This window comes from Nannobrachium achirus (assembly GCF_963921795.1).
Source record: "Nannobrachium achirus genome assembly, chromosome: 4".
Taxonomy (NCBI): domain Eukaryota; kingdom Metazoa; phylum Chordata; class Actinopteri; order Myctophiformes; family Myctophidae; genus Nannobrachium; species Nannobrachium achirus.
This window is the reverse complement of record NC_137813.1, coordinates 37,286,971-37,312,106: the sequence shown is the minus strand read 5'-3', so window position 1 is coordinate 37,312,106 and position 25,136 is coordinate 37,286,971. Positions and strand designations below refer to the sequence as shown.

General features: G+C 44.8%; 1 protein-coding gene across 2 annotated transcripts; it reads left to right on the top strand.

The window, feature by feature from the left end:
- The first annotated feature begins 1,988 nt into the window (after positions 1-1,988).
- setd1a (SET domain containing 1A, histone lysine methyltransferase) lies at positions 1,989-24,487 on the top strand. Of its 2 annotated transcripts, none has more exons than XM_080725117.1 (21): positions 1,989-1,996; positions 3,683-3,827; positions 3,923-4,021; positions 4,136-4,406; positions 6,306-6,430; positions 6,546-6,802; positions 7,258-8,974; positions 9,635-10,615; positions 10,884-11,051; positions 13,995-14,079; positions 14,180-14,322; positions 15,376-15,403; positions 15,765-15,957; positions 16,091-16,134; positions 16,430-17,742; positions 18,793-19,147; positions 19,444-19,625; positions 19,979-20,089; positions 20,735-20,854; positions 21,166-21,303; positions 22,245-24,487. In XM_080725117.1, exons 2-21 carry the CDS (start codon positions 3,690-3,692, stop codon positions 22,416-22,418), a joined length of 6,642 nt encoding a protein of 2,213 aa, XP_080581243.1. In that variant the 5' UTR covers positions 1,989-1,996; positions 3,683-3,689; the 3' UTR covers positions 22,419-24,487. The 2 variants fall into 2 exon arrangements, with proteins under 2 accessions (XP_080581243.1, XP_080581242.1); XM_080725116.1 differs by having other exon boundaries at positions 16,430-17,748.
- Positions 24,488-25,136: the final 649 nt, after the last annotated feature.

The window sequence follows — 25,136 nt, the reverse complement described above, 5'->3', positions numbered from 1 at the left end:
AACATGTGGAACGCCCTTCCTCAAGCCTTAAAGGAGTGCAAATCCCTAGCCTCCTTCAAAATTGGTATGAAAAGTCACCTTCAGGCGGCTGCTACTCGAGACATGTAAATAGACTAAAGCCCCTATCATAGTCCAAGGTGAAGAGCTATCCACCGCAAGGTGAAGAGCTATCCACCGCAAATCCACCGCAAAAATTCACCTCAAGTCAGAAAATAAGTGGAGGCCATAGTCAGTCACGGTGAAGTCCTATCACTGTGACTGACTGGTCTAGATCGACCAATCAGTGAACAGGGTGATGGGTCGATCTGTCTGAAAGTAAAAACAGAGAGATGTGTCGGAGTTCGCGGTGGATAGCTCTTCACCACTAGTAATGACGCAATGTTGTAGTTTTATGACTTAAAAAGACTACACCGCGGTGGATAGCTTATCACCACGGTGCCTACTATGATAGGGGCTTAAGACCCCTTGTTTCCACCCCCCCCCCCCCCCCCCCCCCCATTTCTGCTTTTGTAATTGATGTTATCCTTTTTCTGCTTTTGAAATTGATGTTATCCTAGGTAAAGTACTATGTTCTATCCGTCTGTCTTTCGATGTTATTATATGAGATACATAAAGTAAGTGGTTCCTGTGTAAATAAGCGTAAGGCTTTCTAGGATCTCCCTTTATAGTCCGAGCGTTTCAGGCAAGAATCGTGCACTTTATGAAAGAAGCATGAAATTTGGCACACAGTTAGAACATGCCATATGGAACATTTTTGGCTATAGGGGCATCGCAGATTTGTCTTGGGAAACTCGTGGGAGCCAATTAAAGTTGGGCTCTCATAGACTTTAATATATAGTAAAATAATACAAAAAATAAATATGCTTTAAGTAGCATGTGAGGGGTCAAACTAGGTGTTGTTCGGGATTCTGAATCCAATGCAGGCATTTGTTTTGCACGAAAAACATTCCTTTCCGAGAAACGGACGCCAAAGAACTGTGAAAAGTCATGACTCATCAATAAACCATAGTTTTATCACTTTTATGGTGTCCGTTTTTAGCCCAAGGAATGTTTTTCCTGCAAAACAAATGTTTGCATTGGATTCAAGAATCATGAAAAACACCTATTTATTTTTTGTATTATTTTACTCTATAGTAAAGTCTATGAGAGCCCAACTTTGATTGGCTCCCACAAGTTTCCCAAGACAAATCTGCGATGCCCCTATAGCCAGAAATGTTCCATATGGCATGTTCTAACTGTGTGCCAAATTTCATGCTTCTTTCATAAAGTGCACGATTCCATCAAAATACTGCCCGAAAAGCCTGCACTATTAGTTGACCTTGTACCAGTGATTTGTGCTGTCATGAAACTGTACTTTTTTTCTATTGCAAACTTATTAAATAAACTTTTCACTATAGTCTGTTATTAAACATTTACTTGAGTAGCCTGAAAGTACTGGCATCAGATTCGAATATATTTAAAGGACAACTTTAGTTTTTTACAACAAGGGTTCATATTTTAGATTGTAATTAAAGAATAAAAGATGAGTGTTGAAATTATTTCATTTAAGTAAAAGTATTCATCAACAGCAGAAGGCCCCATTTCACAAGTTTTCGTATTAAATTCCTTTGAAAATAGTAGATCGTTTTTTAGTGGTATGGCCCTTTAACACGGCGAGTGACGTTTGCAGACGTTGTTGCCTTGCTGTTGCACAGAAAGGTCTCAAGAGGGCGCGCTGTTCGTCTTGTCTTTTATGTGTTCGAGTTTTCAATCGGCAGATTCACTCATATTTTTGTAAAGATTGCCTTGATGTTTATATTGCACAACATAATGCTATATATTTGTATAAGGGAAACTAAGACGTATTTATTTTTTAAAGTCGTATTTTCAACCTTGTATGTTGGCATAGATATTCATTGTGACATGTTGACAAAATAGCCTTTGCACGGAAAGTGCTGCCTGCGAATCGAAGGCTGCACTCGCAGAGACCCTGATGGAGAACAGGCGAGGCTTTCAGGTTGGTTACGCGATGGCCGCCCGCTCAACAATATTGTGATTTTAGCCGAAAACAATGGCTACGCAGTTAAGCGGGGGCTCATTGTCGCGGTGAACGTTAACCGGAATGATATTGGCATCCTTTTATTTGACCAGTTCAGACCGGGGCTCGAGTCGGAGGTGCCCCCCTTTCTGCTCCGGAGGCAGTGTTTTTCTGGTCCGTCTTTAGGCCTACAGTACGGGAGGCTGCAGCCACACTCTAGCGGCGGGTTGCTACTGTCGGATGAGCGGGCGATCGCCGTGAAAGACGCGGGGTCGCAGTTTTGGGCTACCGGTGTGTCCAAATAATCCCGTCCATCGTTCCAGAGCGGCGGATGCCACAGATGGTACTGATCTCAATGTTAATCCGTGTCGCAGGGCTCGCTCGCCAACTTGCCTCGTTAGCTGCACTAGCTAATATTAGCTAACATTAACTTAACCCTCCTAGCCCAAACCAGGCAGGCATCGCTGCTGCCGGAGCGAACAACGTCTTATTACCGGCCAAACCGGGGTCTGTGTTGCGTTCATGTGTGCGTGATTATACGCGCGTCTTCGCGTTTTTTTCATGCAATGTTTTTGTTGTTAGCTTTCGCTGGTAGGTTGCTAACAGCTCGGTGGCAAGTGACGTAACACCGCTCATTGTTTTGACAGCATGCTGCGTCCTGCTAGAGAGCACTCAGTGATGTGTTAATACACAGGGTTTCAACCTTTTTCACATCGAGGTCCATTATATATTCAGCATTTGAGCCACGGACCACCGTTTGATGGGAATTAGCTTCTCAAACTAAAAACTTGTAATATTTTGTTATCGTTGGATAAGATTTTTGTTTTGTCCACAATTCCATGCTGTGTGTTAGGAGAGATAACAGGCAAACGTTGATCAAAATAACAATTGTTCTACATTCTCTGATTGTGTAGACGTTTGTGTAGATGTTTAACAATAATTTAACTTCTGAGAGCGTAAAATGAAATGGGTCCATTTGGTTTCATTTTACACTCAAGAGTTTAAGATCCATAAGGGTCCTTTGGTTACCAACTCCCATCATTTAGCCACTTGTTGAAAACCACTGTGTTACTGTCAATAGACCCAGGTTCGAACACCAGGTAGGACGGATTGCAGCTTTAATTTAACAAATAGATGTTTCAAAGGGCAACGACAAACGGGTGCATCTCTCCACTCCGACATGTCTCCTTTCCGACATGTCTCCATTCCGACACTAACCCTATCTCTACCCCTACCCTAAACCTTAGGCCCATGGGGAGTGTCGCCACTCCGACAATAAGAAGTCCATTTCGGAGTGGCGACATGTCGGAATGGAGAGAGCCTCCCACGACAAACATGGATTCTCTTCTATGTTATGTTTTAAAACAACCTTTCATAGACCATTATGGAAGGCACTTGTTAATGTGTGTGATGTATCGCAATACGCTGTATTTTGTGGTAATTACACACGACACACGGTATTAAGCGTTATAACGTGTTCATATCGCGTAATGTCTGTGTCTTCTCGTATCAACTACAGAGCTACAGTCGAGAGTAATCATAGCAGCTTAGACTTATCATCATGGAGACAGTGGTATTCTAATCGCTTATCCTCACACTCTGTATAACTACGGTATTAAAACATATTTCTGTCCCGGCTCCAATCTTGTTTACTTTTGCGTTCAGTTGTAGGATGGATCCAGACGGTGGAGCAGAAACACAAAGAGCTCTCAGTTTGCAGTGGAAGAGCTACAAGCTTGTCCAGGACCCAGGTCTCCGAAGGGTTACACAGAAAATATACAGATATGATGGAGTGCATTTCAGTGTTCCAGTGAGTTGACCCATCCCCACACACACATTTAATGTTTTTGTCTCTTTGTATACACATAAAAATATTGAAGGTTTAACTTCAACCAATTTGTCTAGGACTCTGGGTTATCACCAGCGGGAGATCTTCGGGATCCTCGACCTCGGAGAATCTGGTCCAGGTACACAGAGATATCCCTGCCGGTGCCCAAGTTCAAGGTGAGATTATCAAATCAACTAGTGGATTCACAGATCTACAGAAGTGCCATACAGTTTTAAAACGTGATTTCCTTTTAATAAATCAATTGATCGATTGTTCATCTGTCTTTTCAGCTTGATGAATTTTATGTGGGACAAATACCGCTCAAAGAGGTGACCTTTGCTAGACTCAATGACAACATCAAAGAGCCCTTCTTGGCAGAAATGTGCGCCAAGTTTGGGGAGGTGGAGGAGATGGAGATCCTGTTTCACCCCAAGACAAGGAAGCACTTGGGTCTGGCCAGAGTGCTCTTCAAAAGCACCAGAGGAGCCAAGGACACAGTCAAGCACCTGCACAACACCTCGGTCATGGGCAACATTATTCATGCTCAGCTAGACATCAAAGGTACGATTTATGCTGATCTATTCATGGAACTTTGAATCTCAGATCTTTCAGCCATTGCAGCATTTTCAGATATTTAACCACTTAAACCCGTTACTGTCAATACTTAGTAAACTTGACCGTTCACTCTTGTACTTGGTCTGTTATTTCTTCCCAAATCTCTTTGCTGAAAATAGACGATCTACAAGCTCACAACACCTCGCAGTGATGATTTTTGGCTAAAGTTCTCCAGAATAGGGATGCTAGCGTTGTGGCTAATGTAAATAAAATGATCACACAAAGATTTGGCGGTCCCCCTGTCCTGCAGTAACTCTGAGGACCCCTTGTGCTCTCGTCGTAGAACTTGCCCATCAACTCAAGAATTAAGAATACATTTCATTATACGCTGTATGTTTGAGGGCTTCAGATAATGTCATCAAGTCAGCAATGATTGTTGGCTAAGTATTTGCAATAATGGACGCTTTGCCCTAATTGAAGTTTATAGTTCACTGTAATAATGGATGTGCACAACTCATAACTTTCATGGTCAGATAAGTTGTTGGGTGGCATGAGAGACAATGCTGTATTCAGGTTAATGTATGTGCCTACAGGGTAAAAACTAAACTATTCTTGTTTATCTTGGTTTGGTTATTGACTGGTGATCCATCTTACCTCTGTACATCTCCTGTGTTTAATTCTTACTGCTGTTGCCAGGGCACAAAATGAACAGTCGCCAGTTGCAAATTGCGTGTAGATCAGGGGTCTTCAACAGGGGGTCCGGGACCCCTAGGGGGTCCTCAGAGTTACTACAGGGGGGGCGCCAAATCCTTGTGTGATAGGGTAATTCTTTTAAATTAACAACTTACACCCTCGCATCCCTATTCCGAGGAGAACATAGCCGATCTACAAGCTCTCAGAGGCGTTGAGAGCTTGTAGATTGGCTATTTTCGGCAAATAGGTTTGACGTAGAGGTAAAAAAGAGCAGACCAAGTACATAGTGAAAGGTCAAGTTTACAAAATATCGACAATTTAAGTGGTTAAATGTCTGAAAGTACACATTAACATGAATCCAACATAGACTGACGACAGTGCTGTCAAACAAGTCTGAGTCTATGAAATTGATGAAAATCTGCATCACACATTTATACAATATGTCGAGGGGATCCCTGCTTCATCTCCCTCTCAGCTAAGGGGTCCTTGGCCTGTAAACGTTGAAGACCCCTGGTGTAGATTGACTAAATTACAGACTAACTAACCAGCCACTATCGTGTGTTGAAAAATGAGGAGCCAACTTCCTCGCCATATGTTTTCATACAAGAAATGACTTGACTCTCCCTAAAGCTTGTTTTTTAAGCGGTGCAGCTACTTGTATACAGTACATGATGTCTGTGCACACACACAGGTGTGTGTGTGTATATCTGTTGTAGCGTGAGATAACACGTTGTGCTTATAGGACCAATCTCACTGGAGACTGTCGAAACGAGTATATCCAGAAACAGTCGTCAAGTGTAGTACTAAATCTTATATATTATTTTCAATGGAAATAAAGGGATGAATGCCGTTTTAACGTTAGAAGGAGTCACACACCAAACTACACTAGCAATGGCTCAATGCAAAGTGATTGTAGCTTGTTCATCAGTTATTTTTGGAACACCACTACGTTTTACAGACACACACACACACACACTGACACTGGAAACAGGTTGGTTCTGAAAAAGTTAGTTAAGGTGCGTGAACATTGAAGTGCAGGTCGCAATAACTGTTTTACTCTTGACGACTTAACTTTTGCCAGGGTATATTATCAAGCCATGTCCCAGACCCCTTATATTGTTTTATTCATGTAACACTGTAATATAAGTAGAGTATACGGTGAGCAGTTATAATAACCTTTCCTGTTTCTTTTTCTTTGTCTATTTATTCCAGGTCAGCAGAGGAAGAAGTATTATGACCTTCTAGTGAATGGCTCCTACACTCCACAGACCGTGCCCCTCGGTGGCAAGGCTGTGACAGAGCGGCCACAACCTCAGCCACCAACACAACCTGACACGGTAGAGTTTAGAGGATAATCACATTTTGAATGTTTAAAATTGCAATTTGGAAGTAACACCTTTCTAATAATATCGCAACATTGGTGACTCAGTTTTCCCCCCTTATTTTGTGCAGTCATCAGATATCAGGCGGAGGCTCTCCAGTGACCTGGTGACGGTGGCTGCAGCGGTGCAGGCCCCCACACCTGGGAGCATCACTCCTTGCTCCACTGACACAGGCTTCAGTGAGCAGCGTCTGGACACGCCCCCCTCCTCGTTGACAGGGCCCTACACTCCAGGCTCCTCTGCCTCCTCGCAGGGTGGTGGGACACCCTACACACCCCGATCCACCGGGACTCCTTTCTCACAAGACCCGGGTTACACTGGTGGCAGGTTAGTCACTCAATGTACCTGTAAAATGTATACAGTAGATGACGTTGTGTTTATTATTAGTGTGGTTGCCCCAACAGGGCAACACACTATAATACTAGTGCAGCTTTATTTCCTAGATAAACTTTTAGCCAATAAGGAAGCAGCATCCTCGGTGACGTCACCTTTATAGAGTGACCCCATTGACTTGAATGGGGAAAGAGCGGCACCCACACTCGCAATTTCCCAGAATTGCAGAATTGTTATTATTAGAGCTGGGCTGGTTATTTCATAATCAGGCATGCAAGCTTTTTGCTCTTTTTTTTTAGGTCATCTGTGTGATGCAATCGGAAAATAATATGCATTTATTGAACTGGGATAATTCTTCTAAAGATTTATAACACACCAGGGGATATATGGACAGGAACGTTCACATAAAGTCACATTGATTTTCTGTTCTTTTTCTTATTTTTTTCTAGGCACCCTGGCTACAATGCTGGTGCTTTAAGCAGTGGCTACCCTCCCCAGGACATGCTGCCCTCGTCATCGTCCTCTTCTACAGTGTCATCATCCGTTGGGGGATACAAAATTGCCCGCTACTCTGAAGATCCACAGGAATCTTCAGTGTACCACAGAGGTCGCCCTATGTACCCTCCCACTGCCTCCTACCGTCCAAATGAGCCACCATGTTACCCTGCTTACCCCAATGCCGCAGGGCCCGGCCCACATATGGCGCACCACTCCTCGATGCCTCCGCCGCTCCCTGCCTCCCAGTACGAGCAGTCCCCGCTGTCAGACCGAGACAGGGACAGAGAGAGGGAACGGGACAGAGAATCAGGGGGGCGGTACGGGAGCGGGGCCGGGATCAGCTCCAGGAGGTCGTCCTACCACCACCAGCAAGAAACGAACTCTGCTACCCCCTCCAAGTACCACTCCCAGTCCCATCACTCCCACCACCACTCGGACCGCAGGGATGAGAGGAGCTACCGACGCGACAGTCACGGCTCGCGCTCCGGGGACCACGGCCACCAAAGGCACCGTAACCACCACCACTCCCACAACCACCACAGCAGCGGCAGCAGCAGCAGCAGCCGGAGACGCAGCAGCCATGACAGGGACAGGGAACGAGATAGAGACAGTGACTACTCCAACAGTTCAGACCCCAGGTACAACTCTAACTCGCACCGTTCCTCGTCGAACAGCATGTCTCCTCCCCTGTCGTCTAAAGAGCCTGCAGCTCCGCCGCCGGCCCATGAACCACCTGCGTCCAATCGCCTGGGAGGCGCCGGCCCCGGCGAGCGGGGGTCTCATTCTGGGGCCGGTGGGGACAAGGACTACCACGCGGCTCACCACAGCGCCGTGCCGCCACCTCCTCCCCCTCCTCCACCACCGCCCCCGCTCCCGCCTGCCTCTGTCATAGCGGCGGCTGTGGCCGAGACACTCGGAGCCATGGACTTTGGCCAGGACAGCCCGGCGCGGGAGGAGCAGTGGACCAAGCCCAAGCGCCGCCCCAGCACCCCGCCTGCGCCACCCAAGACCCCCCCACCATCCTCCTCCTCGCCGCCCCATTCCTCCTCCATTGCTTCCTCCTCCACCTCTCCTTCCTCTACGTCCTTACCCCACCATCTCCCCTCCTCCACCGTCCCCGCCTCTGCATCTCCTCCACCACCACAACGGGACTCCTCCTCCCCGGAGCCGGACTCCACCAACGAGAGCCTGCCGTTTGTCTACCACAGCAGCAGCCTGGACTCTCGCATTGAGATGCTCCTGAAGGAGCAGAAGGCCAAGTTCTCCTTCCTCGCTTCGGACGAGGAGGAAGAGGAGGACCGGAAGGAGGAGAGGCAGAGGGGAAAAGCAGCAGGCGGCGATGGAGGAGAGCGAGTGGGAGGCCCTGTAGACGGGGCGGGAGAGCGCACAAGCGGGAGCCAGAGGGGTGAGGATGGGGATAAAGACCAGCAGAGGCGGAAAGGAGAACGGGGCAGAGGGAGGAAACAAGGAAAGGATGGAGAGGGGAGGAAGAGTCCCACTGTAATTGCTCCAGCCACACCGTCCTCCTCTACGTATTCTCACCATATCCCTGCTTCAGAGGACCCCCAAGCCCAGACCGGGCCCCGGGAGGAAGCTCCCCTGGCTGGGTCTAGTGACCCATGGAGCAGAACGGGGGCACACACACCACCTTACAATGGACAGAGTCAGGTAGGAACCAGTACTGACATTAATGTGTCAGGCACCCATCCCCTTTTCTCTGTTGGCCACAGTGGTCGTTTGAGCTTTATTATTCTTTATTGAACTTTGTTACTGCCAAGAAGATATGTTATACTGATGCATTCAGCCAGGTGTACACATAAAACAATTGAGACATTTATGGTTATGATGTAATGTTATGTTATGACAGTAAGCCAAAACCTTGAACTTTAACATTTATAATGGTCAGCAGGTAGTTACTGCTGTTTGCCTGAGTAGGGCAGTATTGGATCAGGTTAGGATCAGAAAATATGGCTGTGGAGCCTAGCAGGTTAGTGATAAATGGTAGACCTTTGTCTGCTGATCTGGACGGATAGTAGTGGTGTGCACATCTAAAACCCTGTGTGCACATCTAAAACCCCCTGTAGGCCTGGTCCTGGAAAGGATGAGAAAACACATACACAACACAAATTAAGCTAGTTTTTTTGTGTGTGTGCAACATTTCAACCAAGTAAATATCTACAAGCATTTAAGAGCATTTCAGGTTAAAACATTACCAATAATGGGAGTTTTCATTTCAGTGTGCGGAAGCAGAATAACGTTTTCTCATATATTGTCTAGTTTCAGATTTTTGGTTCTCCAGAAGTGCTCAAATTATGTTTCTCCTTGCAGTCGTCCCCTCGTTCCTCTGGGGAAGACATGGAGATCTCCGATGAGGAGGAGGAGAACACCATAACGACGGTGACCACCCATCAGCCTTCGGCCTCCTCAACCTCTTCCCCTTCTATGTCCCAGGCGGTTATATCTTTGCAAACGACAGACCCCTCATCTTCACCCCCACCCATCTCTGACTCCACGCAGCACTTTGGTACCTCCATGCACCCACCCATACCCTCCTACCCCCCTCACCTACCACCGCCCCCTGGTTACTCTCTCCAGCCCCCACCGCCCCCAGGCATCCCTCCACTGCCACACATGGAGCTACACCCCGGGTATCCGCCTCCCATGCCCCACCACATGTACGACTACGCCACCTCCCTGGAGCTCATGAACCAGTACAGCGGCGGCGCCCCCATGTCCTTCCAGATGCAAACGCAGATGCTGAGCCGCCTTCACCAGCTCCGCCTGGCGGCGCCCAACGGCGAAGCGGGCGAAGCCGTCCCTGCAGACTACAACAACTCCTACCACCTCCACTCAATGCCTCCGCCCCACACGCACCACCCTTACATGGACCAAGAGGGGGGAGGGGCCGCCGGCCACTATGACCAGGACCACCGTTACGTGCCCCCCCACTTGTCCTACGCCTACTCCGACCCTCATGGCGCTCAGATCCCGCCACCTCCCCACCACGCCATCCCACCCCCCCACACTGGCTGGCCCCCGCACGTCTTGCCCCCACAGTATCCCTCTTACATGCCCCCGCCTGGCTACGGCACCATGCCACCTGGTGAAGGAGATCAGTACAGGGCTCCAGGTGAGCAGATACCCATGGTGCCTGAGAACCCCCATGAGGCCACAGTGCAGATGGCTCTGTCCACTCTGATCCAGGAGATGAAGAACATCATGCAGAGGGACCTGAACCGCAAGATGGTGGAGAATATTGCCTTTGCCACTTTTGACGAATGGTGGGAGAGGAAGGAGACCAAAGCCAAGGTTAGGGAGGGAGGAAGTGTTATAATGGAAAAGATATTGTTTGTTTTCCTCTATATAACATCATGCATAATGATTGACAACAACTTTTCCTCACATGGACCACTTCAGCTTTATTATATTTGTTTAAGTTTCCTTGCAAAATGTAATAAATATTTAACGGATAATATCTCATTACCACACTTAGCTTGTGGTTGGAACAAACCAACATACAACACAGCCGTCATAAGACTGGATGTATTTGATTGATTTTGTGACCTTTTGCTCCTAGCCTTTCCAGACCATGGTGAGGGGTGTGTCTGCCTTGCGGGACGATGAGAAGAAAGAGGAGAAGACCAGCCGTCCCCGTGAGCCTCTTGTGTCTCTAGTAGACTGGGCAAAGAGTGGGGGCATGGAGGGCTTCTCTCTGCGAGGAGCACTACGGCTGCCATCTTTCAAGGTAGAAACACACACCAAGGCAGTGTTTCCTATACAAAGACCACCACACCAATGTCTAACAGAGTCTAAGGGTCGTTTCTTACTCTTATAAGGAGCCTAACTAATTTCGGTTCGGGAGGGCTCCCCGACCCGAAATCATTTAAGTTCGGGGGGATTCCATTCATACTTTCTTAACCGAAGTCGCTTGTAAATATTGGAGGTCCATGGCATGACAACGTTTGTGGCCGATACATGAGCGTTGCAGGGCGGATACATATCTGACTGGCCCTTGTGCTGCACGCTGAATGACTGGAGGTCCAGTGAGTAGCAGCTCCAGCAAGCAGCAGCACCAGTGACGGGTCTCTTCTCTCTCTCTCACTCAACTCTAACAAACGCTCGAGCTCTGTCGAAAACATTTAATCTACAAGCTCACATTATAGACGTGCCGCCTCTAACCAACTGCGAGACATGCAGCGTGCGTGCGCGCCTCCCAGTCCGTCACTCTCATCTCCAGCCAGAGTGAGAACCAGCTGACAGTGTATCCGCTCTGCGACGCTCAATACACGGCCACACAAGCATTTGGAAGTCGGCGTGTCTCCCTCCCAAACGACCGCTGTTTCCTTGGCTTCACAGCCGAAAATATTAAATTGGAGCCGAGATGAATTAATGAGAAGACGCCGCTGAGTACCGAAATTAAGTCGGGAGGTCACAACATTTCGGCAGCACCGAGGAACCGAGTTTAGTCGGTTGACGCCCCCCCGAACCGGGGGAGGCGAACCATATTTGGGTTTGCCTAGTGCCGAACCGAAATAAGTTAGGCTCTTTATAAGAGTGTGAATCGACCCTAACAATGGCGCAGCCTCCCTGTTCAATTGTCAGCCATCAATAGCAAGTTAATAAATCCACCTAGGCCGGGGTGCCCGCTGGCCTACTGGTCCGGGCGCATACCACTAGGCATTGCCACATAGGCATGGATGCCTGGCGGCGTCGCCGGTTCGATTCCCGATCCGGACGACCTTTGCCACTCACGTCTCTCCCCCCATTTCCTGTCAGTCTACTGTCTTATCAATAAAGGCATAAAAGCCCCAAAACAAATCTAAAAGAATAAATAAGTAAAAACACCTAGACCTTGCCTAGGCTCCCTCGGCTCCCCTCTTTTTTTTCTTCTTGGCCTGGCAGTGAAAAATCAGCCCCTGTCACAATTGCCAGTTGCAGACATTACATGCTTGTAAGGCAGAATTCAATATCTGTTAGTCAGCCTTTTTTGAATTCATACCATGTCCATCTAACAAGTTTTGCATGTCAATATTAAGATATGCCGATATTTCAACAAAAAGTTTGAGTTTAGTTAAAAGGACATTTTGAACCCTAATCACAAACCTACAAACCCTGATCCCACTCCCAAGGCCAGTTAGTCTATCATAATTTGTATATTAGTCGGAATGATGCCACACCTCCCTGCTAAATGTTAAGTCAACAACAGGTTACTTGACAACTAGTGTGGATTAACCTGGTTAATGCACGCTAGTAGTCACCGAAAGCCCTTTTGTCGTTGTACTTGACTTAAAGAACAGTCAACACTGCACAGATTCCCACTGCGGTTACTGGGTTAATGACAATCTCTAAAAGATGAAATCACAGGAGAAGCTGATTGATGAGCGACAGAAATTAGAGGGAAAGGAAGAGTGGATTCAGAAGCAGAACAGGAGTCAAGTGATGGAGATGCAGTTATTAATTGTGAGAAGACAGCTAAAATCAGGGAGAATGTAGAGACAATGTCAAGGAAAGATGCAGGTAAATGCCACCCCATTTTGAGAGCACCATTTTGAAAAACAAATTAATAAAATAGAGCGACTATTATGGATGACAATGACATTTAACAAATACTAGTTTTGATGTAAAGTTGGTCTTACAATTCCACTCCGTGATTTTAAAAAGTATTACATTAAACTGCTGATACCACAATGGGATACCCTGTGTTGAGCATTTAGTGAAACCTTGTTAATTAGTCCCCCCAGGAATCCGCGATTCCGCGATCGCAGAATTTTTCGCGGAATTCGCGACCACCCGCGGATTTCTCGGCCGTTCGCGGACTTTTCTGACGTCCGCGGAATAGCGGTCGCGAGTGGCAGCAGAGCGGCGGGAGTAGTCATTACTACTATTATAAAACAATGTGTACATGGTCTGGCAAGTGGCCACTTCATACAGAGCCTGGGGAATAGCTTAGCTTCCTCCTGCTAGTTGCACCTTAATATTATAACTCTATGAGTTGCACTGACGCTGTATTGGTCCGGTCCCACATTCGTTCCTGACAGAAACTGTGTCCTGATCTATAGTTCCTCTCTGCCTCTATAATGGTCCTGGCAATAACAATGCTAATACAGAAGAGAATAAATAAATATTACACCCATACTAGGTAGTAGGTAGGCTATCCTCTAAAATGTGGTTACTATGGGCATTGGTTAATTTGCATGACAATATAGTCTTTGCAACAGAAAGTAATTATTAAAAACAATAACAATTAAAAAAATAATAGATTTAATATTAGATTTTTATTCTCAAAAATGATTATTTGATTATTCTAACCACTAATTACAATTAATTGTAGCTATTTCATGAAGGGTTTTACTTGATTATTAGAACTATATCATTTTTAGCTTGATAACTGGTCATTTTAGGTTGTTTATTAATGTCCGCGGAATCAAGAATTGTTCACCACAGAATTCCGCAGAATCAGGATTGTTCTCCGCGGAATAAAGCATTTTTCTCCGCGGATTCCTGGGGGGACTAGTTAATTTTCTCTCCTGAAGGATCCATGTATGTCCATTAAGTTTAAAGTTCCAGGGCAGAAAATGTATTAAAGGCCAGCAAGGGGTGATACTACTATGACTATCACCAATTACTGGAGCATTAAAATACATTTGATTTATTTTATTTTCTTTTTTTTCCCCCCCTGGTGGTCCAGGTGAAGAGGAAAGAGCCTCAGGAATTTGCAGAGGGAGACATGAAGCGGCCGCGACCCTCTACCCCGCCAGACGAGGATGATGAAGGTTTGAGCTGGTGTTAATATCAGGAAGGACAGTGTGGTAGACCTCTTGTAGGTTTCTTAAGAATTCATCTATTATTATTCTTTTCCCTTCTTATTTCTAGGGGCAGAAGACAAACGGTCAGAGGGAGACAGACTGGGCAAAGAGAGGGACGGCAAGAGGAGGAAGAAGAGGCCAAGAACTCGTAAACCTTGGGAGCTGGACAGCGAAGGAGAGGAAACTTCAGATGGCTCCTCCACTGAAAAGGTATGTGTTGGCATGTGAGCTGGCGGCAGAGAAACAGCACACTCAGTCTGTATAATGCAATTTGCCTGGTGTACAGCTCACGAAGATTCACAATAAGAAAATAATAGCCAGCACTCTGGTACTTTAAATGCATAGACATAGGGGCACGGACAGCATACACAGACACTTTTCGGCATTAAGTCTTCCTCAGTGTGAATGGAAATAGACCAGCAGTAGACCATTTGTGGCAAGTATAATATAGGGGAGGCCTGGGTGCAACACGGAGATCGGTCTGTCTAAAAATGGCTCACTATAATGGGCCTCATCAAAAATACATACATACGCCCCCCATATCCCTTTTCGGGGTATGGAGACACTGTGGAAGGCGTTGAACACTGAAGCGCGTCTGTGTATGCTGTCAGTGCCTTTATGAATTAAAAGCACCAAAAGGACTTTGTGTGCTGGCTATTACATTCTTATCAAAGAGAGAGAGAGGGAGGGCCTATATCGATATGTATGTCAAATGTAATGGTTTTCATGTGGTTTACTTAATGACTCATATTGAGTCATTTAGAAAATAGTGGTAGTGAGGTGGGTGGATGTTGGGATTATGTGCAGCCTGAGCCTATCGTGACTATTGAGATTAGAAAGAACACAAGCATATTTTCCTCTGTGTGGGATATTTTCAAGACATTAAAACAAGGGCAGCAATGCTTTGCAAGCACATTGCAAAGCTGACATGTCATGCACAAAAAGGACGTTGATGATGTCATTTGATAAGTGTAGCCTGAAGCCAGTGCCAAGAACAAAAGATTGCACTCTTTTGTTACGAACGCAAATATTTTGCATAGAGCAGATTATGTAAAATGACATTTGTCACATCATTCACATGAGCATGCACGCACCAAGACTAAAGACTGAGAAAAGACTGACATAATTAACAGAGCTGAAGTTTGGTGTAATGAGAAGACTGAAAAGATTTGAAACCCTTTTAAAATGCCAGTGTTTTCTCTTGTTGTTAGCTAGATGGCAGCATTTGACATTTCTGTGCTCTGTATTCATTTGTTCTTTTAGGAGGATGAAAGCTTGAAGGATTCTGATGGTAAATCACTTTTATTGTTCTTAAATGTCAGCTGAGTTACTCTACTTCTCTTGACTTGTGGTTTGCAGCCTTAGTGTTATGATCATGTAAAAATGTATTCTTACTGATAGGGCCACAATTATTACATAATCGTCTAATCACAATTATTTGAGGTAATCGCAATTATTTTGCATAATCGTCATAATCGTTTCCATGATGAGAAATGTTAATGTAGTTACAAACACTTTCAAAAAGTAGTGGAAAGAACAGATCTACAAGCTCACAACACGTTGTTAATCGCAATTATATGAGTGACAATTAATTGTCATGTAAAATGTCATAATCGTGACAGCACTACTTATTGACTGATTTTTATTTTCAGATGACGGCCTTAGTGCTGACAGCGACGACGAGAGCCTATCGTCATCCTCTGATGGCTCTTTGTCTTCGACGTCCTCATCTTCCTCCTCCTCTGAGGACGAGGATGACGAAGAAGGGGAGCCGCTCGAGAGTGAAGGGCTCGACACCATGGATGAGTCGACCATGGACAGTGCAGTTGAGAAAGACGACGAGAGGTATGGATATGGGTCCTTCGTTAGAGTGAAAGCACCTCACCAACTGATCACAGTCCGTCCACACAGATTGCTCATTGGTTGCTTCTCTCTACTTGTGTTCATAATGAAATACTTTTTGTTTTACTGCTCTCAGGGAAAGAGCTGCAGCTGTTGTTACAAAAGCAGTGGTCAAAACAGGTGGGTCAGAGATTCTGTTAAGAACACTAAAGGCCTTGTCCATACTTTGACCTAAATATTTGGTGAGTTGGACTTTCCGACGTGCAAATTTCCGAACTCTCATTCGGTCTAATGCTTTTCAGAAGTCGCGAGTGACGTCATTTTGTAGTTGAACCGGACCTTGTGACCGAAAAGGGTGGTTTCGGTCAAAGTATGGACAGGCCTTAACAATGATGAAATAATTTATAATTTTTGCTAAGCAGTAAAGCAGTTAGTTCAATCAATTCTCTGAAGCTTTTCTATCGGTCTGTTTCAGAAGAAACGGAGGACAGCAAAGCAAATACAGCAGCAGTACCCACCAAGCGCCCTCCTTCTCCCACCTACCCACGCCCTTCCTCCCCCATTGTTCTTGTGCCCCCTCTCAAGAAACGCAGGAAGACAGTCTCTTTCTCAACAGAAGAGACCGACATCAAAATGCCCATGCCCGCTCTGCCGCCGTCGCCAGTTCCCCCCGTGCCAGCAGCCGAGTCTCCCCTTGTGTCTCCCACCAAGCCTCCAGATTCCCCTGTCCCTGTTACCCTTACTCCCCCCTCGGCTCAGCCCAGCCAAGGCATTCAGTTGCTACCTTTTGCTTCCAAACCAGGCGAGGGAAATGCGATCATTCTGCCCTCTTCTGGACGTGTCCAATATGCCGACGAGTCCAAAAAGAGTCCCATCCCTCCCGTGTCTCTGCAGACCCCGCAACCCAAATCCCCCGGCAAACGGGGTGTCGGCAAGGACTCCCCCAAATCTCCAGTTCCAGCCCCTGCGCCTCCTGTTATGGTGTGCCGCACTGTGCAGAATCTTCCCTTGGACCACGCCTGCATGTGCAGGATGGCCTACGAGGAGGCCCCCCCTCCACCCCCAACACCTGCTGCCAAACGACCCAGAGGCAGACCTCGTACCACCAGCCTGTCCACTCCCAGAGAGGAAGAGGAGGATGAGGACGAGTGCGAGCAGAGGCTGAGACTCAGGGAGCAGCTGGGGGCTTCCAGCCTCCTGCAGCTGGCCTCTGCCCCCACCGCAGACCTGTCTGTGCTGGCTGACGTGGCCCTGAAGATGGACCCCGACGCCGGAGACTCTGAGGAGACGGAGACGTCGGACGAGGCAGAGGAACAGAAGATGGACGAGGACCTTTTCCTGTCTTCGGTGCCGCTGACCCTGGTCATGAACCCAGAAGGCGTAACGGTGTTCATGGAACACAACTACTCCAAACCCCCTGTCCTGCTCGCCCCAGCCCAAAAGAGGACTTCCTCCAAGCAGGACTCTTCTGTCCTGCTCCCCGCAGACCTCAACTCTATCTCTGGGGTGCTTGAAGCACCTGAAGAGGTCATTGGGGAGGCGTTGCCCTCCAGGAGAGACACTGGGGATTACTTACCTGGGATGGATGTGCTGTGCGAGGCCGGTGACACAGCCAAGGCCACAGTTCTGTCTCCACCCTCCTCCAAGAGAAAGGGCATAGTTGACAAGGGGTTCATCCGCGAAAAGGATAAGAGTAAGAAGAGGAGAAGGAAAGACAAGGAAAATCTAGACATACAGCACACCAAGAAGCAGAAGGAACGACCTGGCAAGAAACAGAGGAAACAAAAGGTAGATGTGAGTTGGATGTTTGTGGGGTTGGTGACTGTGGGACAAAAATAAGAGAAACCTTTATTGAGCCCTAAAGGCAAATTCAGGTGTCATAGCATCTGTCATAGAATGCACATGTCATAGAATGCACAGGAGATGTACAGCTAAGAGTCAAGAACCAAACAATTCAGATAAATAAAGAAAGAAATACAATAGTGAGGTGCTGGTCATAGGTATGCGCACTGGATATCTCAATGAGGGAACGAGTCATTGAACATTATGCATATCAATAAATATAAAACAATTTATGAATGAATGAATAGACAGTGTCCTATGAACAAGTAGTATACGGGTGGATACTGTATATGCAGTCAATCAAGAATGATTATATACATGGTCTGCTAACAGAATTCCAGCAGTGAACATCTGAATGAATATACTATGTATTTGCAGTCTAGTTGACAGTCTACAAGTGAATACAATGCAGGGGTATTCCTGCATCACTGAGACATGTTTATTTTTGTTGTATGTAAAACCTTGCAATAGAATGATTGAGGACTCATTTACAGTTAATATTCCTGTTTACTGTAGCATTCACTGGCACGTGCAGTGAAAATATTTTTGGAATGTTATCACTCACTCACATGGTCATCGTTATATGGTCATCGTTATATGATATTGTGCCTTTCAAAGACACTACCGGTATATCAAATGGCCTCAGGACCCACTAAAACCCAAAATTGGTTTAGGACTGAATCCTGCCAGTGCATTCCTCCTCTCAAAGGTCTCCCTCATCAAAGAAATTGTACGTATAGGGTTCAGATTCAGGCCTCAGGTATAACCCCTCTTCAAGGTATCATCAAGAGTCTTGTTAAAGGGGCGCCGATGGCGCATACCACAAATAGGCTCAAATAGGCGCGGTTGATCCCGAGTCTGGCGGCCTTTTCTGTGTGTCACTCCCCATCTCTCTCTCTCTACTGTACTACCTTCTCTGTCCTATTCATAAAGTCAGAAAAGCCCAAGAGTTTTGTTAATCTGTTCAGTTGTAATAATACAAGCTTCTCTGTTCAGGGCTCAGACTTGGAGGTGGAGGTTGAGGTGGAGGAGCTAGAATCCGGAGAGCTGTCCAGCTCTGACACAGAGGACGAGTTAGTCGAGGATGTGAGGAAGAGCGAGCGGCTCTTCCTGCAGGAGGCGGGTGTGACGACAAACCAACAATGGCCCAAACCTGTCCCTGCGCCCGAACTTCCTCCCGTGAAGTTCGAGCTGCGCAGCGAGTTTGAGCAGATGACCATATTGTACGACATCTGGAACTCTGGGCTAGATAATGAGGACCTCACGCTGCTCAAAACTACCTATGAGAAGCTCTTGCAGGATGACCACAGCACGGACTGGCTCAATGACACCCACTGGGTCTCACACACAAATATCCTTTATGAACGTTTTACAAGAAACCGCTGCGCAATGAGTGATAAGGTGCTCCTAGCTCTGTGTTTGTACTTCATGTTGGAGTTAGGTGGTTGCATAATGGGTGAATTAATTCATCAAAGTTGATCTCAAAGGACATACCAAATTTTACTCAAACTCAGATTTGTTTTCCATTTCCTGAAATGTAACATTTATACAATGTGCAAACAAGGTTTATACCTGACAGCAAAAATATGTAGTTATAATGCATCATGGTGTGACTTCAGCTGTTTCCCTTAACCTTTTGGCCTGCACTCACCAACTTACCAAACCCCAGGCGTAAGAAAAAGAACACAGTTGCGCTGCTTCGGCAACATGTGACTGGCTGTGCCAGAAGCGAGGGTTACTACGCCATCAGCCGCAAGGAGAAAGATGTCTACCTGGATCTGGACCTACCTGAGCAGGTCATACAGGAGATGGAGAACAGCGACATTGCGGTACGCCAGAACTAATCTTGTTTTCTAATTGCCTCTTTCTAACTGATAAGCTTGTGCATTTTCAGTCAGATGAGTTCGCTGTGAACTTTTGCCCAAGGTCCAATGATAGCCTTATGATGATTTCATATTCTTTGTCATACAGTGACGTAATGGTATCCTAATTCTTAATAAGGAAACATGTTCCTCTTTTAGACATTCTATCACAGGGAAGGGCGTCAAAAGCAACCTCCTTTACATCCCATCACATGACACATTTTTTGCCAGAGGGCTACTTTGGTCCCCTCTGTTTATAGCTAAAAACCATGTGATAACAGTTCATTGGGTTAATGACCCCTGTGTCCAACTCTTCTCAGGGCACTAACCGGGTGTTGTCAGAGAGACGCTCTGAGCAGCGCCGCCTCCTCACCGCTATCGGCACCCTGGCAGTCATGGACTCTGACTTGCTCAAACTCAACCAGCTCAAGGTGCGGCCGACAGCAATCATTACTGATAGGGCTGTCACCATTATGACATTTTACGTGACGATTAATTGTCACTCAAATAATTGCGATTAACGATTTAATTGTGTATTTGTCGTTGACAATTACATTACTGTTTGGCTTTTAGGCTTTGATGTTGCACATGGCAATCATGAAATTACTGACATATTTGACAATTTTATACTTAAAAAAGAACATTTATAGTGGAAATAGCCGATCTACAAGCTCACAACGCGTCACGATGCAACGTGTTGTGAGCTTGTAGATCTGCTATTTCCACTACTTTTTGAAAGTGTTTGTAACTATATTAACATTTCTCAACATGGAAACGATTATGACGATTATGCAAAATAATTGTGATTACCTCAAATAATTGCGATTAGATGATTATTATGTAATAATTGTGACAGCCCTAATTACTGAGTGACTAATAAAGATACTGGACACTAATGTCAACACCTCTCTCGCATGACCATGTATTTACTTGCAGCTAAAAGAAGACGTGATACTTTGATAATTGTCAAATTATCATAATTACCAATTATATCAACCATTTTGTATTTATTCTTTTGCTTACAAATGGGGTTGATCATGTGATCAAATGTAACTGGTCTTTTCTTCTTTGGGCAGTTCCGTAAGAAGAGGCTTCGTTTTGGGCGCAGTAGGATTCATGAGTGGGGTCTGTTTGCCATGGAGCCCATCGCGGCTGATGAGATGGTCATTGAATATGTGGGCCAGAACATCAGACAGGTACTCCAATTTGGAACCATTTTAACTACTTGTTTAAAATACTGTATGGATTTGGAATGACGTGTTTGTATGATACAAACATCCAGCACAAAAGGTGTTTCAGTCAGTGCTTCAGAAATGGACATTTTCCTGAACAAAAGACCTGTGTAGTATAGTATTGTCGATGATACTGTCTCTATGGCAGTGGCCATTTTTTTTTTTTTTTTTTTTTTACTTTTATTTATTTCAGGCAGTGGCCATTTTTATCCTCAGGTGTGTTATTTTCGTTTCGGTGCTGATTCACTGTATACTTGTTTCTCCTTCTTCTCTAGATGGTGGCTGACAATCGAGAAAAGCGTTATGCCCAGCAGGGGATAGGGAGCAGTTACTTATTCCGCGTTGACCATGACACCATCATTGATGCTACTAAGTGTGGCAACTTGGCACGTTTCATCAACCACTGCTGCACTGTGAGTCACCATCACACTGGAAGCTTCTCAACCAACATTTATGTTATGTCAAAGAGGTGGAGGGCCTGTCATTTGAGGGTTCTCTCAATCACCATTAAGCTGTTCTGTAGCAGTATTGTCAGGCAGATTCAGCTTTTCCATTCCTTCAACCTTTTCAGTTGCACAATAACTGACAACAGGCCTACGTACCAGCCTGTAAGAAATGTGGCAATCTACAAAATGACTTCAAAATTATTCAGATCCAAGGATAATACACCAGGACAGATTATAAGAAGTAACCTTACTGTAAAGGAGAGGCTTTTGGTTGTTTCATCCAGTAGGCTATATGGGAAAAGTGTTTTTTACCAACAGGAAATCCTATAAGGCTATAATTCTTTATAATTATTACAAATTACAATATACAGTAGTACATTATCATATTGGCTTTAAATGTTTACTGATGCCCATTGATATTTCTATGTAAGGTCAATTCTAGTCATTTCCAGCACCACAACAAGCAGATACATTGTTTCTTTAATATACAAACTAATTTGTATCACCGTTCTTTTTCAGTCAGGCTTGCTCTTGCATAAAAAAATGTAAAATATAAACTGTCAATTGAGCATATAGAGTACACTTGTTTTATATACACTAATTCTGAAAATAAAATAATATGGAATTTACATAAGATTTTTCAAATTCTTATGTCTCATTGATCTTAATATATTAAATACGATTATTGATCCATGTAAGCCTATACTAGACATTTGGTTGCATGGTTATGGTTATGTTCTATCTTGGATAGCTATTTTTCTTTAAACCTTTTTTAGCAATTATTGGCATTCCTGATTGCCAGTTATTTGCTGAAGAACATGGTGACGCAAATCCCAGTCGTTAACATTTTTGTGACTCACTTCTCGGGCCATCGTTAATCACTACTGTCTGACTTTCCCCTTTCTTAGCCAAACTGCTACGCTAAGGTCATCACCATAGAGTCCCAAAAGAAGATTGTGATCTACTCGAAGCAGGCCATTGCGGTCAACGAAGAGATAACCTACGACTACAAATTTCCCCTGGAGGAGAACAAAATCCCCTGCCTGTGTGGAACCGAGAACTGCCGTGGGACGCTCAACTAAGCACTGCTCTACCCCTCTGTTCTTCACATATCGATGGGATGCCGAGTTTCCAACCACGTCTCCCCCACCTCAGAGTTTAACTCGAAAAGACGGCCATCATTATCCCCCATCCCGTTTTCTTCCTCCAGGTGGCCCCACAGCTCTCCTTATTGTATCCAGGAAACCTAGACGCACACACTTGCACTTTTCACGCACACTTTACATGTTCTTGGCAATTACACAGGCCATTACTTGAGGGAGCTCTTGGACCCTGGAGGGCCGGTCATTTGAGGGTTCTCTCAACAACCATTAAGCTGTTCTGTAGCAGTATTGTTGGATTGAATAGAATAGGATGTGCTGACCAGCAGTTCCAGGCAGTCAGGCATGAGAAGTCTGGGTTTATTTTTGTTCATTTTCCTTTTTGTTTTTCGTTCAAACAAGTCAACAAGCTTTTCTAAGGAAACAATGGAACCAGTCAACACTGGTTTTGTTTGTTCGCTCGCCGCCATCTCCCATACCCCTTTTCTAATGGCAGCCCTCTGCCCACACAGATCCACACGCACAGGAACCGCAAATCAAGTTCAGGGTTTTTAATGGTGCCCGGTTCTGGGCACAGTTTTAGCGTAACAAACTCTTGATCGATTTAATTGGTCTTCATTTATGCAAGATGCCCCAAGTATGAAGATTGGTTTTGGAGCTTTTATTTTAGTCGTTTCATTTAATGGTATTATATATTAATATTGTTGTTAGTGTTGTTTAGTTACCGTACATTAGCTGTAAGTATCTTACAGTAAAATAAGTCCCTTAAAACTATAGCGTGTCCCTCTCTGCCACCTTCACTGTGCGGGACTCAATATTTTTGCCACAACCCCAATGTTTGGATGAAACGGAAGACCTTTTCATATTTGTTTTCAACCCTGTCAAATTTTAGTCTGCAGGATTAGCACAATTAATCATCTGCCGTGTGTATTTTCTTTTAACATTTCCTCCAGTTTGTTGAGCTTAAACCACATGGACCATATCATCGCAGGTTTATGTGAGGAAAACTGTAGGACCAAGATGTTAGAAATACTCCTGCCCCCCTTGTGTGCGTGCATTCATGATTTACTGTTCCTTTCTGTATCTTTCTTTTAAACCAGCTAATGTTGGATATTTGCTTTGACAGTCAGGGAAAACATTTATCCATGTTTAGGCCAGGATTTCAACCAAACGTCCTGCAGACCCCAGACTGCGGTCAGTGTTGTTTAACCTAGACACTCAGTGTGATCTAAATGTTTTTAAAGACACACGCATTGGATTATGCAATTTCAGGACAATTTATAGGTCTAGTTTGTAGCTGATCCTCTTAAACAAAACAACTTCAAAACGTCTTCAAGAAATGCTGTATTTCAAGTTTACCCATTTTCATTGGCAGTAATGAAAGCATCCCTCCCATCAGAATCGGTTTACTTCAGAGCAAATGTATTGCTTACAGTTTTGGAATGTGAGCTCTGTGTGTGTGTGTGTGTGTGTGTGTGTGTCTCTCTCTCTCTCTCTCTCTCTCTGCTTTGTAATGGTCTATAATTATTATTCTGGTGAACCTCAGACATAAGTTGTATCCCGACCTTGTTATGTTGAGATACAGGCAGGGGGTGTGTCCTGACTGTGTTGTCATTCTTTCTTTCTCAGCCCTCATGCATACAACCGTCCCCAAGTTTTTTAGTATCTTTTTTTTTTTTGCTCCGAAATTTTAACTAACAGAACACTTATGATTTTGTCCCCCCCTCCACCAACTTGAACAAGAAGCTGTGTAAGATATTTCTTGTTGTAATGAAAGCCTCTCTGTACAAACCCAGCCCTCTTTACTACAGGATAAAAGGAAGAAAAAAAAGTTCAAAGAAATAAATGTACATATTGTAGAGGTGTTTGTTTCTCGTAGAAACACACTGATTCCGAGCTGTAAATATGTTGTTCCTTTTCCTCTGTGCCCATGAGGAGGAAATATGTACATACCTTCCAGTGAGTTATTTTTTATTGTTTTCTTTTAATTTGATTATTATTTTAATATTATTTGCAATATTTCTCTTGTATTAATGCGTTGGACCCTTTATTAATGGTGCATTAAACTATTTTTTAAATAAACTACAAGATTCCTTAGTTTTTCCTTTTGAAACAATGTTGATTTCATGCCAAGATGGAGCAAAGTATGTACTTAATTATTACCCTCTCCACTGTCAAGGTCATAATTAATTCAGTAAAATTGCACCTGCAGCTAAAGTGGTTTCCTGTGCAGACTAGAAATGGAGAGATGTTGAAATTTGAAGAAAGAAAACAGGAGTTAAGTAAGTTATATTCAGGATGGAAAGAATAGGTCACACTGCACGTGTGCTGTGAGTAGTCTAGCTCTCGCTATATAGCCTAATGGCCATGTTGAAGGTTACAATGGCTATAAAGTGTGTCCCCATGTTGACCTAATTTAGCTAGTTTTAAAGTAGAGCTTTAACTTTTGAGTTGGCAACAACAAAATGTAGACCTAATAAATAACTTACTACTAGAATTCAAGGTTCATCCATTCCAGACCAGACCATGATTGGCTAATTGTCATCAAGGTTAATTGACCTTGTATACAAAATACAAATGCTTCCCAGCGGGCTATTTCATATTTATTATTAGTCCTAATTTTGTGTTAATTTAGATTTGAATTATTTAGGCCATTGCCTCTGTGTGATGGTATGGTATCGCTTTCAAGTGGGAGGCTAT